We start from the raw sequence: 16,130 nt of genomic DNA on the forward strand, positions 1-16,130 counted from the left end.
ATACCACATTTTGCTTATCCCTTCATCTGTCAGTGGACACTTGGGTTGCTTCCATCTTTTGGCTATTGTGAATACTTCTATGAATGTAGGTGACCAATATTCCTTTGAGATCCTGCCCTCAATCCTTTTGAGTATACACTCAGAAGTGGAGTTGCTAGATCACATGGTAATTCTATTTTTAATTTTTTGAGGAACCACCCTCCTCTTTTGTACAGCAACTCTACAATTTTAAATTCCCATCACTAACAATCCTATTTTATGCATTATTATTTATTTATTTAATTCTGCTATGTTTCTTTCTCCCAAGTAGATTGTAAGCCTCTCAAAGGCAGGAACCCAATAGTTTCTTGATTTTTCATTCCAATTAAAAGGCCCACACTAAAGAACAGTAATTTGAATTTTGTATCTGGAATATAAGTTTTAGGTACCACCTATAGCCAGACAATGAGTAGCCTGTTATTTTATTGAGAGTGAGAGTGGGGATGGGGGAGTGGGCCAGAGGAAGAGGGAGAGAGGGACACCTATGCGGGCTGCACACCCAGCACAAAGCCTGATATGGGGCTCGATCCCACAACCATGAGATCATGACCTGAGCCTAACCCAAGAGTCTTAACCAACTGAGTCACCCAGGCACACCGAGAGTAGCCTATTATTTTAACGGCATCAGGTATGCCCCCCAAATAGGAAAAATTCCAAATGATAATGGCCTTCCATAAGCAAATTAATGAGCGCAACCATTTTAAAGTGCACTGTTAGCCAACCCTCCTAAGCTAACCATTACACGTGGAGGCCAGTGTATGCAAGCACATAGTGCAAGGAACTACTGTCAAATCTGATCTGATCGGAAAATGAGCAAAATCATCTATCTTTAATGTGGCCATCAGTCCTAATTTGACCAAAGAAACAAACATCTCACTTTATTTAAATATAACAATTTTATTTATTCTTTGAAGTATAGCTTTTTTTTTTTTTTTAAAGATTATATCTAATTATTTGATAGAGAGACAACAAGAGAGGGAATACAAGCAGGGGGAGTGGGAGAGGGAGAAGCAGGCTTCCCGCAGAGCAGGGAGCCCGATGCGGGGCTCCATCCCAGGACCCTGGGATCATTACTGAGCCGAAGGAAGATGCTTAACGACAGAGCCACCCAGGCGCCCCGGAAGTATAGCTTTAAATGTAGCATTTATCCAGATTGGAATTAGAGTTCCACATACTTCCCTTCAGTTGGAAATAAGGATGAGATGGAATATATAACAGCTAGAAGAACAGTAATAACCTAAGGGCTGTTAAAATCTCTCACCAAGGAAATACTTAAAATAACCTTAATATGGGGCACCCCCTGGATGGCTCAGTCAGTTACATGTCTGACTCTTGGTTTTGGCTCAGGTCATGATCTCAGGTTCTGAGAGAGAGCCCCACATTGGGCTCTGTGCTCAGCCAGGAGTCTGCTTGGGATTCTTTTTTCTCCCCCCCTCTCTCTGTCCCCCCCCCCCCCCCCGCTTGCACTCTGTCTCTTTCAAATAAATAAGTAAAATCTAAAAAAAAAATAATAATAACCTTAATGTATGAAGTAAGGAAGCTGGTCAGAAATCTTAACATCATTTTGGGTAAAATGTTGATGATTTTGTGAATAAGGATGATGCTGAGCAAAGAACTGTAACCTTTTTCATGGTGTTTTAGGTCGAATACAAAGCTGACTACAACAGCTGGATGAAAGGTTGTGGCTGGGTGCCATTTGGATCCTTAGAGATGGAAAAGGCAAAGAGAGCTTCAGACATCCTGAATGAGGTAAAGCCATCCCGTGTGCCACAGAGAGAGTTGGGAATGTGATGTATTAAAGCCCCCAAACCACAGAAGCATGTTCTTTTCCCGCTTCATTCTCTAGTAATTGTTGCTGAGAAAAAAGCACTTATCCAGGTAGATAAGCTTTACATCACCAAAATCATTTATGTTAACCATTCATGATAAAAAATATTTTAAACAACTTTATCAAGGTATAATTTGCATACCATAAAATTCGCCTATTTTAGGTGTACACATTGACAAGTTGCAGTAAGTTCGTATAGTTGTATGGTCATCACCATAATTGAATTTAAAAATGCTATTACACTAAAGTTTTTTTGAAAAATTCCTGCTCCCATCTTCAATGCCGGGCAAATGGAGATCTGCTTTCCGTCTCCATAGTTGTACTTTTCTAGAAATTTCTTTTGTATCAGACTTCCTTCACTTAGCACCATGTTTTTGAGGCTCATCTATGTATCTGCATGTGTCTGCAATTCATTCCTTATTATTACCGAGTAGTATTCCTTTGTAGCTGTATTGCATTTTGGTTGTTGGTGGACATGTGGACTCTTTCCACTTTCTGGCAATTATGAATAATGCATATAATGAATATTGTAGAAAATTTCCTTAAAGTATTATACCCTATGTCCTATTTCTTGATGACTTTGAAGTAGTCTGTAAGTTATTATTCAGTCTGAGGAAAAGGAGTGATGACCTTGCACTCTTCAGGTAGGCAGGTTGTATGTCCCTTCTCCTCCAACAGTGGAACATTCCCACTGCTCTCAAGTGAATTCATCATCAGGGAGGTTAACCTATGTAAAGAAGGGACAGAGGTGCTGAGTGCAGGTTGTCTTCACACTCAAGTTTCTGTTGTTCTGTGCTTTTGCTTGCTTTTGGTGAACAACATTTTATCTGTGTACTAATCACACGGAGGCTGCAGAACAAAAGTCCTCCCTTTCTTATAGGAAGCCCTAGCTGTTGCCCTAATTCGTCAGTCCCTCCTCCCTCAACCAGAGAGCTTCTTTATTTCAGTTCGAGTGACACTCCAAATTTCCTCGCATGCTTTTCTGTTAATCCTTTAGAAAACTTGTGGTGTTTCTGGGTTCTGTTTAGTGGAAAGTACCCTCTTTTACTTCATAAACAAGAAATCGTCTGGTTCCTGCAAGTTATATTGGTCTGTACTGCCCCAGACCATCAAAAATTAAGCCAGTCTTTAAAACACCGGCTTTAGTATTGTATTCCTCTTTTTCCCCAAGCCAACCAAGAATCAAGTATTTTTATATTCTAAAATCCAGAAAAATCCTTGTCCCTCCAAAATAAATTTTAAGGATTTTTGTATGTTAGCTTTCAGTGAAAGTAATATTCTTGTTTCTCTTGCCATAATTCACTAAACAGAAAAAATACCGCCAACATCCCGACACTCTCAAGTTTACCTCGATTGAAGATGCTCCGATTATAGTACAGTCTAAAATCAACCAGGCCCAGAGAAGTGATGTAAGTGTTCATTCTATCTATACTTTAATAAGTGTTTACTCATACAAATACGTTTGTATTCTAAACGTGCTGATTACCTGGAGTTATTATGCAGTCTGAAGAGACTCCGTTACGTGAGCAACTGTATACCTCTCCCAGCTTTTCATTAGTAAAGCACACCTCCTTCATATCTTTAGAGTATTATCTATGGTGGGCTGACTGTCCTTTCAGCCATTTAACATTGCTTCCCAAGGAGAAGCTCAGGGTCTTCTCCTGATGACAAGAAACACTACAAGCCTATTTCTGGGAAAGACTGGGAAAATGAATATAGGCAACACACCTTACAGAGGAGTTACACTGTAAGTCAGAGCTAAGACACAAATCATACAGAGTAAAAACCACCCCTAGGGTGCCTGGGTGGCTCAGTCGTTAAGCGTCTGCCTTCAGCTCAGGTCATGATCCCAGGGTCCTAGGATCGAGTCCCACATCGGGCTCCCTGCTCGGCGGGAGGCCTGCTTCTCCCTCTCCCCCTCCCCCTGCTTGTGTTCCTGCTCTCGCTATCTCTCTCTGTCAAATAAATAAATAAAACCTTTAAAAAAAAAAAAAAAACCACCCCTAAGCCCCATCAGTCACCCACAAAGTGTAATATAGATGGTTTGCATATCCCACTGGATTAGCCTTTTCTGTGCTCAGGAAAGTGTCTGCAGGTTAACATTTTCATCAGGTCATCTCCCTTGGCGGACTTCTGTGAGGTGCCCTTACCGAAGTTCAGAGGTTCCTAGAGCATACCGAGGGACCTTGGCCAAGGTTGAACTGGCACTGGGATAGGACCCCACGTGTTGCATATGAGCAATGTGGGGATGACCCAGAGAATGTCTTTCATGAAAAGCACCGCTGTGCCATGTGATCTGTTCTGAGATTATTTCCCTGTGTCCTTAAACCCTTTTCCCTACTTTATTTGTTGGTTCATGCATTTCTTTTCTTCTTTCAGGTTGCCTACAAAGCCAAAGGAGAAGAAATTCTTCACAGATACAACCTGCCAGCGGACTTGCCCCAGTTCATCCAGGCTAAAGTTAATGCCTACAATATCAGTGAGGTATGCCCGTGAGCTTAGCTGCTGATTTCATGGGAAGCCTTTTCTAAACGGGCCTCGGTTACATTCAAATGACTTTTGTCTTTCAGAATATGTACAAAACAGACTTGAAAGATTTGAGCAAGAAGGGGTATGATCTGAGAACGGACGCGATTCCCATCAGAGCTGCCAAAGCTGCCAGGCAGGCGGCAAGTGACGTAAGTCCAGCTAGTAGTCGCTGGTGTGAAACTAGAATGTGTGGGTGGAGGTGGACCTGTTGTCCAGAGGTCACCATATCTTTTGTCCCCAGCTGGAAGCGAGTCCTGCTGAAACCTATTTAGAAAGGAAAATTCCCTAACCAGGTCTGAATTTTCCTGGGGGTAAGGATTTGTAGAACCTTTACTGACCCTGTTCTAATGAAGCACCTGAAGTTTAAGGTCTCCTCCGTATTTCTGCACAAATTCACATTATTCCCCTTGTGGAAATAAGTCACTCACTATTTTAAGTCCTAATAGCCTCCTGGTGGTAAGATTTAGTCTTGAAACTTGCTTAATTTATATGAATTCCCTTTTTCCTTTATTTCCTTTATTTCTTTTCCTTTTATTTCTTTTACTTCATTGCTCTGGAGCCCTAAGGTTCATAGCAGTCCTTAGGTTCCATGAAAGTTAGAAATTTTGTCTTTGTTTCTTTTCCTTATCTTACTTTAACCCAGCTTCGAACTAGTTACTTTCCTCTTTGAGATTCAAATCAAACTGACTCAAGCCCTCACCTGTTGACCTCTAGGAAGTGGGATACCCTCCCCCCTCCTCCCCCGCTTGTTGCAGATATTCTGAGGTTTATTGTCTTTCTGTCACTTCCAGCTACTGGTTTGCCCACAGTGGTTTTGCTCTGGCTCACCAGGACTCTCCTGCCCTGGACTCCCTTCTGTTTCTGGCCTGCATGATCCAGAGATGCCACACAGCCCTGTCTTTTGGTTCCCCCCAAATCCCAATCACAACTTCATTGATAGTTTGAACTGAAGTTGACATTGCACTGATGTAAATAAATTACAACTGAATTACAAATATCTATATTGTAAAAGCCCTACCATCAAAAATTCCTTACCCATTCCCTTTCTCTGTGGGTGCTCTCCTCCAGCTACTCCCCACCCTGACACACACACAAGCCTTCTTTCACATCTCTGCTTCTCATTTTCCCACGCTTCTTCCCAGATCTCCCCAAGCAAGTTCAGTTCTTCTCACTTTATTATTCAGAACCAATTCATGTGTACGTAAAACTGGCTCTGGGTCTCCCTTTGAATATCCAAAGACTCATTAAAATTCTACTACCACTCACATAGGCAGCTATTTGGGGTCTCCTGTAACAGCACAATATAATTGGTAAAGATTGCAAAATGTTTATCTTTTCATTTGTCTCTACCAGCATCTAAGTGGAAAGGAACTTAACTTTACCTTGTCACAGACATGAATTATGGCAATGCTCCCACCCCAACCTCTCAGGTGGCCGAAGCAGCGACAGACAATCAAATGGGCTCTAAGTAACATTTTAATTTTCCCAGGCTACCTTTCAAACTGTATACAAATGAACATCTAATTGTTTGGTTATTGAAGTGATTTCTGGGACGCTCAATTGTTTTAAGTCATGGCCTCATTGTTCAGTAAAATCTTCATAACTACATTTTAACATTTGCCCACTTTTGTTTCCAATAGGTTCAGTACAAAAAAGATTATGAAAAAGCCAAAGGGAAAATGGTCGGCTTCCAGAGTCTCCAAGATGATCCTAAACTGGTTCACTGTATGAATGTGGCCAAACTACAATCAGACCAGCAGTATAAAAAAGACTATGAGAAGACAAAAACCAAATACAACACACCCCATGATATGTTCAATGTTGTGGCAGCCAAGAAAGCTCAGGATGTTGTCAGCAATGTTAACTATAAGCATCCACTCCATCATTACACCTACCTGCCTGATGCCATGGACCTGGAGTTGTCTAAAAACATGATGCACATACAGAGCGATGTAAGTGACACTTACTCCCCAAGACAACCCCACCCCTCAGGTCAGAACCTGTGTGAGAACCCACTGCTGGGGGCATTACTCCTCTTGTTTCTCTTTGCTGTAGAATGCCTATAAGGAAGACTACAACAGCTGGATGAAAGGCATAGGCTGGATACCTATTGGCAGTCTGGAGGTAGAAAAAGTTAAGAAAGCAGGTGATGCACTGAATGAAAAGAAGTACAGGCAACATCCAGACACCCTCAAATTTACCAGCATCGTGGATTCCCCAGTGATGGTCCAGGCAAAACAGAACACGAAGCAAGTCAGTGATGTAAGTACAACAAGAGAGGGGGCAAAGAATGGAGGGAGGCTTTAAAGAAATAAATAGCAGCTCAAAATTTTTATTCTTCTGAGCCATTAATTTTCCTTTTACTTTATTTAATTTAAAATAATAATTACAATTATTTTTATTTTGGGGGTGCCTGGGTGGCTCAGTTGGTTAAGCGTCCGACTCTTGATCTCAGCTCAGGTCTTAATCTCGAGTTGTGAGTTCAAGCCCTGCTTTGGGCTCCATGCTGGGCGTGGAGCTTACTTCAAAACAAAACAATAAACAGACCACAACAATTATTTTCAGTTTGGGCACTAACATTTCCTTTTTCTTTTATCTTGTTATTTATTTTCCTTTTTAAAACAGCTTCCTTTTTAGCTGCCTTTGAAATACTCTGTTATTGGATAAACTTGTCATGATGAAAAAGTTCTAGTCTAATACTACACATGTGTGCACACACAAACAAAATTTAGACTTAAATTCCAAAGTAGCAAATTCATCACACTCAATTCTATATTAAGTTGCTTATATTTACTTTTCATATATAAAATATACTAATACAGGGAAATAATTCACACGAGGATATGGTTTTGCTTCTCAAAATTCATCATACACAAATATTATAGAGGCTTTTAAAAACTTATGTCTTGGAGATTAGTATGTTTTTTGCCTGCCTGTCCATGAACAATGTATATGACCTGGCTAAAGTCAGATCTAAAGGAAAGTTTAGTGTATAGAAGACTTAAAGGGACATCAAAAGCATTCATTTATTAATTCATTGAATGAATGTTTTTGGACTCCTTCCCTGTGCCAGGCATTGTATAATATGCTGATGGTATAAGGATGACGTAAACGAGGAGTAGTGAGATATAGGATATAACAGAGATATAAGAGTATAAGACAAAGGGCCTGGATGGAACCAGAGCATTGCCATACCAAGAGGCGAACGCTACAGGAGAGGCATGTGCCAAGTAGGTACAAGGCAAGAGGGTAACTGCCCACCAACGCTTCCCTGGCAAATAAGGAAGGGTGCATTCTTGGCATGAGAAAAAATGATTGACAAGAGGTAATGAATGGCAGGACAGTGAAGGGTTTGGGATTGTTACCTGATCATTGAGGGTCTTGTGTGCTAACTTATACTCTGGACATTGTGGGATAGGTAATGGGAGGTATTGAAGATTTTAATCCAGAAAGCTGCATTATCAGCTATGTGTTCTAAAAGATAGCTCTGACAAAGAGTGCTGAGACTGAGGAGAGAGATTGGAGGTAAGAAGATAGATTAAAAACTGTTATGGAAACCCAGCAGAAGCCTCATTTGGACTTCAACTGAATCAGTACAGTGGCAAAAGGGATGTGTAGAAGGTAGAATGGGTGAGATTCTGTGAATGCTTAGCTCTGGTTTCTAAAGGCAGTGAGGAAGTAAAGATAGCTCTTGGATGCCTACAAGAAATTTTTTGGTATTTGAGGATTCAAATAGATATCAGCCACTTTAGACTTTGTTTGTGATAGATACACAGCAGTTTACATGTGATATCCCACATAGACATGCCTGAGGGCTTACATGATAAATGACAGTCAAGAGATTGGAAATCTACTTGTGATTCCAGTTGTATTGTAGATTTTAGAAATTGAGCAATTTCTTTCTTTTCTGTTACCAAGAGGAGGATACAATACAAGTTCAACATTAGGAATCTAGATGTCTTTCTGACATCTGTAAAAGGATAAAATATGGTAACTATGAAATGGTAAACCTTTTAAGTACACTGGGTTTATGTATAAGGTTCTTCATATTATGAGGAAATTATTATATGGTTTTACTGCTACAATTATAATTGGAAATTCTTTAGCAGAAGTGAAAGACTCGTTCTAAATGCTATTTTCTAGGAATCAAAAACCAAAGAACAAGACTTTCAGAACTGTTCGCTCCACTAGCAAAGACTGGGCTTTGCTAGCTTTGGTGAATTCTGTTTATTCAAGTTAGGGTTTCACATTTGAACTTACTTTCCATGCATCTCTAGCAGTCAAAGATCTCTGATCTCTGTTTTCTATTTTTCTATTTTAGCACACAGAGTTTTTAGGTCTTTCTAAAAATAACAAAATGCTTGAGGTTTTTAAAAATAGGAAAATACCTCTGATGATTTTTTTTAAGGATTTGATTATTTGCCAGAGAGGAAACAAGCAGGCGAGAGCACGTGTGAGCACAAGCAGGGGGAGTGGCAGAGGGAGAGCAGACTGCCTATTGAGTAGGGAGCCTGACTCGGGGCGGGGCTCAATCCCAGGACCCGGGGATCATGACCTGAGCCCCCCTTTGATGATTTTTAACAATAGAAATAGTGAGGGACTGTGCTAGGGAATATAACTCCTTTAAGCACGCAAAGCATTTTCCTTTTTTGTGCTATCTGTAATGCATTTTAATTTTGTGATTTTGTGTTGCAGATCTTATACAAAGCTGAAGGAGAAGATATGAAACATAAATACACTATAAGTCCTGATCTTCCCCAGTTTCTCCAGGCCAAGTGCAATGCTTACAATATAAGTGACGTGAGTAGGGCTCTGATGGGGTGTGAAATCCAGACATGATGGAATTTTAGAGTAGGCTGGGGCCTTGGTAATTGTTTAGGTCCGTTTCCTACACACCCTGTATGAAGTCTATCCCATGATGCTCTCTGCCTCTTAAGCCAGCCTTTTCAAGGGTGTAACATTTTCCCTTATGTGGAGCCCAACATCTATTCCTCTAAAACTTTGATTTAGTTTTCCTCGTTTTGCAAGTGGAGGAAGATATTATCCTGAGCAAAATAAGAGATAATGAAATCCTTTTATTACAACAAACCTGCAATTTCTAAAGCCAACCACCAGGTCTTCCCTTGACCTTCCTTTCATAAGAGTGGACAACTTCATTTTTTCTAGTTGGTCCTCACACACCATGGTTTCCAGAACCTTTATTCCTCTCCTCTAGATCCACTCTGGTTTCTTCGTATCCCACTGCACTGTGTGCCCAAACCAGGTTTGGGTGAATAATTGGTGCAGTGTCCTATAATTTCATGCTACACAAAGTGTGACATTTTGCTAATGTGACTTCCTAAAGCAGAATTTGTTCTAGGAGGTTCCTTTAGCTTAATATCTGGACAAGAACAAAACAATCCCTGCAATTGAGGAATCGCTTTAGCTGATTCATACGCAGCATGCTGACATCCTTTTTCCTTGTACATCACAGGTCTGTTATAAACAGGACTGGCATGATTTAATAGCCAAGGGCAACAATGTGCTGGGTGACGCCATTCCCATCACTGCGGCCAAAGTATCCAGAAACATTGCCAGTGATGTGAGTAAAAATTTTAGGTGAAATGTGGGTGATTACCTGCTTAAAAAGTAATCAAATGTGTGCTTGTCTAAATGATACTACATTGAAAACAATATGTGGAATTAATGACACTGAAATTCTCCACAAAATATTGTTTTGAAAACCTGTCACTTTTTTAACATTCTGTGATTCTTTTCAGTTGACCCCACTTGGTAGAGCTGTCATAAATCTGACAGCCGCTTTCTCCCCTGATTCATAGGCCAAATTACCTTTACTGACACATTTCCCTGACAGCCCACATTTATTTTCAGAACACCCTACCTGACACTAACACATTAAATTCAAATGACTGCCCGCATTATAATTGTATTAAGAAGATTGAAAAGATGTTAGATAAAATCTAAAGATTTTATAAACCAAATGGGAAAAGGCCCATTTTTCTCGAATATAATTTTGGTTTATGTAAATCGATGACCATTTCATCTGTAAGAGGAAAAGTATACCCTTACGCTTCTTCCCATCATTGAAGATCAAAAATTTCAAAAAACACGCATGCCTGGTAACCTTCACTGTCACATGCTACTCTGGGGGCTACAATCACAGGTGGAGAAAAGAGAAGAAAGAAACCACCCATGTGTGCAGACCACATGGGAGCTAGGGGTGTAAGAAATCTTTCTACAGCTTTCCTTGTCGGGATGCCACTGAAAATGTGTTCCTCAAAGATTTGCACACCACTGTGAAATAAATTTCTAGTTTAAGGACAAAGTGAAAGTCTAAAATATGACATTATCTTTTTTTTTTTTCTTTTCAGAGCTTGAGCAGAGCTTTTTCTAACATGCCTAGAAAATGTCTTGATAATTCTTTTGCCTGCTAAATTCTTGTTTATAAATCAGTGCATAAATGACAGGAGCAGAGTATCTGCAGACTTTAAGTGGATTCGAGTTCTCTTGCATAAAAATTGAGGTTTTGACCTGTCACCTACAGTATAACTCAATCTACACCCCATCGCCAGTTCCAGCAGTGAGAGACCTTGGGCTGCAGTTTCTACTGCCAGGGGAGCTCCCAGCCATTCCTGCCCTTACTGCAGTTCTTGAATTCATCTGCAGCTGCTTCAGCAGCGAGCTTGGAAAGTAGCTGCTGAGAAATGGATGGGGAGGGCCCAGCTACCTGCCTATGCAGCATCTAAATTGATGCCACCCAGAAAGAAGAGGGGTTTTGTTTTAACCTTATTCCGTCAGCCCAAGACAACACAGTAACGTTTTCCATCCCCCACCCCAAGAAAAACTGAGTGAAATTGCATGTAGAGTCCTTTAGAGTTTCTTCTACATCTGTTGCATACGTATCACCCGGCCAATGGGAACAGCAAATGGAAGATTTTCTCAATAATTTCTAATGTTCTATGATGTATGATAACATTCTGTGGTGGTAATAACATATTGGATTGGGAAAATTCACATCCCAGGAAACCAAGAGATACTGGCCTTATATTTGGAATGTGTCTTGTTCACATTAAGCATGAAAATTCAGATGGCTTTAAGTAAAGTTCTACATGCAAATGCATTTGTAGGATTTATAGCAAAGAAAGAAACTGGTCCTGAATTTATCATTATACCCATTTGTAGTGGTGGAAGTGTTGGAAATAAATGTTTTCACTCTGAACTGTCTGGGGCACATGGGAGTGGGTGGGTATGGTTTGCATTTCTTGTACAAACTTCCAGAAAGTCACAATGTTCTAAGTTGCCTTTGTGTGTGAACATACTTGCTACACCCAATGTTATCAATGCCTAGGACTTTGCTAACCAAATTTTGCCTTTGCAGTATAAATACAAGGAAGCTTATGAGAAGTCAAAGGGGAAGCATGTGGGTTTCAGAAGCCTCCAGGATGATCCCAAGCTGGTCCATTACATGAATGTAGCAAAGATGCAGTCAGATCGTGAATACAAGAAGAACTATGAGAACACCAAAACCAGCTACCATACCCCAGGGGACATGGTTAGCATTACTGCTGCAAAGTTGGCCCAGGATGTCGTCACCAACGTCAACTACAAACAGCCCATACATCATTACACATACCTACCCGATACCATGAGTCTCCAGCATACCAGGAACGTGAATCAAATTCAGAGTGATGTGAGTATGTATAACGTAACAGACCCAGAAATGTTGGTACTTAAGGGATAATCATTTCTTCCTGTTTTAAGTAGACTTCACAATACAGTAAGATATTTGAAAAATGCACTTTAAAATAAACAGTTATTATTGAAAGACTAACAAAGGCATGGTAGTCGAGCTGTATTTTTGCTGGCTTTCTGTGCTCCTATTGTAATCATTGATACTGTCTCTATTAACTTATGGATCAAAGATAAAACCATATTCCACTAAGTATATAAACCACCTTGATTCTCAACAAGAGGAAGTGATTGCTCTTGGCAGGCCTGCTTCAATGGTGATATGGATAATGCAAAATAGTATTCTCTATTCTTTCTGAATTCAAGAAAGTTTTTTTTTCCTTTTTTAACTAAAAATCACACTCTAATGCATATTAATCTATGTGATGAGTCATCTGGAATGAACCAGGAAGACTTTGTGATTGCAGCATGATTCGTGGAGAGCTGCATGGGGAGGCTGTTTAATATTCAGGGCATTTCCTTCTGCAGGAACCAGATTTCTGTAAGAATCATCCTCTGTAAGAGAATATATGGTGTTCATTTATTGTCGCTCAACGAAGATGTCTCTCCCCAGCTGAGATCAGGAATAGCCTAGGTGGACAGGATGGGTGAAATTCAAATTTGTGGGGTTTTCAGTGAAATAAAAAAGAAAGCCCAATTGTCAAAAGAGACACAATTTTTTTTTTTAGCATTAGCCACAGAAATATGTGCCCTAGATTTCCTCTGTGTCATATAATACACTCTAACAACAGAACTGCTTTTTCTTATTACCAAATTCTGGGTAAGAAGCTCAGTGGCATACATAGTGAAAAGCTGCTTCCCAGACAGGAGCATGCTGGAAGCGTTGCTATTTATTTCATCTGGGTAGAATTGCAAATTTCAGAGACATCCTTTGAGTATTCTGTAGGATAACTCCTCACGTGAGATTATTCTCTTACAGAATGTGTATAAAGACGAGTATAACAACTTCTTCAAGGGCATTGGATGGATCCCTATTGGTTCTCTGGAGGTTGAGAAGGTCAAGAAAGCAGGTGATGCTTTAAATGAGAGGAGGTATCGACAGCACCCAGATACCATCAAGTTCACAAGTGTGCCCGATTCCATGGGCATGGTTTTGGCTCAGCAGAACACGAAGCAGCTAAGTGATGTGAGTGGTTTCCCTTCAAAGGGGTTTATCCAGGGGCGCCTGGGATTATCTGGGGATTTTATTTCTCTATTGTCACATTATCACAGATATCCGGGGGCGCCTGGGCGGCTCGGTCTGTTAGGCAGCCGGCTCTTGATTTTGGCTCAGGTCATGATCTCAGGGTCCTAGGATTGAGCCCTGTGTTGGGCTCTGCACTCAGCAAGGAGATGGCTTGAGGATTCTCTCTCTTCTTTCCCTCTGCCCCTCCCCCCCACTCATGCTCACATGCTCTCTCGTGCGCTCTCTCAAATAGATAAATAAATCTAAGGGGGGTTTAATCCATGAATAACCCCCATTCCACCATCCTTAATTCAACATGTGAAGGTACATCTCTGTTAGTGTTTCAACTGCTTTCAGTTGATGAAACAACTTGGAACTTGAACATAAAGAGAATAGGGAGGAGAGAAGGAGGATTTTCCAAATTTGTTTTATTTTCCAAATGTAGAGAATCTGTGCTATTTATAAGCAGACCCCTATCATTATACACATGAAATGAAATGAAATTATTACTGTTATTATCAGTGATTCCATCTGAATTCTAAACCAAGCTATTTATTCCTCTGAGTTGCAACAGTCCTACCTAGCTACACGGGGAGAAGGCATAATGTCCTAATCCTCTTGCATAAGAGCTAGATGTTCTGAAAGGCAAGCCAGAGAGAGGCCTCTGGGGAGGAGGTAAGCTGTTTACTTTCAGAGTCAGCTGAACCTCATTTCCAAGCCCCTGTCTATCTGGACCCTTATTCTTAGAGCCTAATTACAATGCTCAGCGCTTCCCCTCAGCAGTGGGTAAAAACAAAGAAAAGAAGAGGTGGTGTGTTTTTAGCCCCAGATATTGGAAGGTGGGGAAGGCTTTGCTTGGCTTGGATTTGAGAATTATCCGTGGATTTTCTTTCTCAGGCCAGTCTCTGTTGATATTTTGAGATTAGTTCTATTGTAGTGTAAATGTGGAGCTTCTTCTGATTTCTTTTGTTCTTGCTGTGGTTTTCCAGTTAGCTAGGAGAACTGGACACTCACGCATTGTATTCTCCATCCCAATAAATGCCATCGACATCTACCTGATGTTACCACCAATGCCTCCCTGCGTGATCCCGGCATCAGTGCATCTCGGTCTCTCCCAGCGTCCCCTGGGGCACTTGTCTGTTGTTCAGCTGCCCGCAGTTAGTTAGGGCTTCCATACCTCTCATGGGGACAACTGCAGTAAGTTGGTATCTGGCCTCCCAGCCTGGGGTCACACATGACAACCAGAAGAACGGGCTTAAAATGTAAATCATAGCCCTCTTATACTTAAAAGCTCTTAGTAATTTCTCCTTGAACCCAAAAGCTAAACTTGTTACCTTGGCCAAAAAGGCCCTCAGCTCTGTGCCCCTGTTCCCCATCCTAATTCTGTGGGGCCCCCTCAGCACATTCCAGCCCTGTGACGCATGCTGTCTTCAGTCCCTCACGCTGGCCCTGCCCTTTCCAGACTCAGGGCCCCAAATGCTCTGCTTTGGCCTAGACCCCTCCCTTTTCTTCAAATCTAGGCATAAATGTTATCTCCTTAGCCTTTGCTGACTACCCTTGTTTCTTTCCTAAAGTTATTCTATTTACAACACATCACACATTCTAGCTCTATCTCATAGTTTACATTTTTATTTTCTGTCTCCTCTACTGCACTCTAACCTTCAAGAGGACATGTCTGTCTTTGTCAACATTTTACATGCAGAAACCTATCACCCTACCTGGCCCATAGTGCTGTCCAATAAATACTGGTGGACTAAGCAAATACCTATTCTACCACACCCTGCCGTATGGTAGTATAGGTATTTGGCTTGTGTATGGAAAAACACAAATGATAACCTTCCTTTTTAAAGGGGTGTGTACTTGATGAAACGGACGTTATGTCAGCTAATGACATTTGCATTCTGCCTCCTTTGTTTTTAGTTGAACTACAAGGTGGAGGGGGAGAAACTGAAGCATAAATACACTATGGACCCCGAATTACCTCAGTTTATTCAGGCCAAGGTCAACGCCCTCAACATGAGTGATGTGAGTATTTGGGCTGGAACCAGTCTAATATTGCTAACATGGGCCTCTTCAGTTCTGTATAACTCTAGCAGTGAGAATTTTAAGGGCAGCAAACCAAGTGTGGATCTTTTGAGTCTCTGTTTGAAGAGGTCGTTGAGAAGACATGACCGCTGGTTAACTCGTGAACTAGACCCGGGCAGAGGCTCCCCACCCCTACCCCTGTCCTTGGAATGTACACCGTTTCTACAGTGGGAGCCATTTTAGAGGAGGCAGCCTTGATAGAGCAATATGTTGAGACCATCTGAATGGTATCCGTGACTAAACCCAGTTTAAGGCTCTGTATAAACTTTTAAGATTGTGGTGGGCAGGTGAGGAGAGCTACTTGTCTTGTGGTTGCCCAAGACAAGCCTTGTATGTAAGTTCCCTCGTTTATTAAACCTGCCACCTACCAATCTGTAGTGGGCTCCCTCTTTGTTCGGTGTTGCCTTGCCCTCCATGTCCGGGGGCCAATTTTTGAATCAGTAGTCTAAAGATTGGCCCATTATCATAGAATATGAGACTAGAAGCTACCATAAAGTTTCACTTGATTCAGGCTTTTCCAAACTGTGGACTCTGACTCATTAGTGGGTTATAAAATCAGTCTAGTAGGTTGTATTGTACTTTTTAGAAAGTGGAACAAAATGAGATATACAAGATTGGAAAGTGCAGTCATGAATAGTCTGTAATAAGGACAAATATTGCTTTATATAACTTTTGTTTCAATTATTAAAACTTGTATAAAAGTTTATTGTAATTTTCTTGAGAAACTTTTTTTGC

General features: G+C 40.9%; 1 protein-coding gene across 17 annotated transcripts in view; it reads left to right on the plus strand.

The window, feature by feature from the left end:
* The window catches only part of NEB (nebulin), a 200,570-nt gene that overhangs the window by 43,132 nt on the left and 141,308 nt on the right, over positions 1–16,130 (plus strand). For all 17 annotated transcript variants that reach the window (XM_035008051.1, XM_035008034.1, XM_035008039.1 and 14 more), the window contains exons 29-39: positions 1,681–1,788; positions 3,178–3,276; positions 4,247–4,351; positions 4,438–4,545; positions 6,037–6,348; positions 6,452–6,658; positions 9,092–9,196; positions 9,870–9,977; positions 11,775–12,086; positions 13,065–13,271; positions 15,231–15,335. In XM_035008051.1, coding sequence (XP_034863942.1) covers positions 1,681–1,788; positions 3,178–3,276; positions 4,247–4,351; positions 4,438–4,545; positions 6,037–6,348; positions 6,452–6,658; positions 9,092–9,196; positions 9,870–9,977; positions 11,775–12,086; positions 13,065–13,271; positions 15,231–15,335 — 1,776 coding nt within the window. The remainder of the gene's footprint in view (positions 1–1,680; positions 1,789–3,177; positions 3,277–4,246; positions 4,352–4,437; positions 4,546–6,036; positions 6,349–6,451; positions 6,659–9,091; positions 9,197–9,869; positions 9,978–11,774; positions 12,087–13,064; positions 13,272–15,230; positions 15,336–16,130) is intronic.

Source organism: Mirounga leonina, unplaced genomic scaffold (assembly GCF_011800145.1).
Source record: "Mirounga leonina isolate KUSES-001 unplaced genomic scaffold, KU_Mleo_1.0 Mir_151, whole genome shotgun sequence".
Classification (NCBI taxonomy): Eukaryota; Metazoa; Chordata; class Mammalia; order Carnivora; family Phocidae; genus Mirounga; species Mirounga leonina.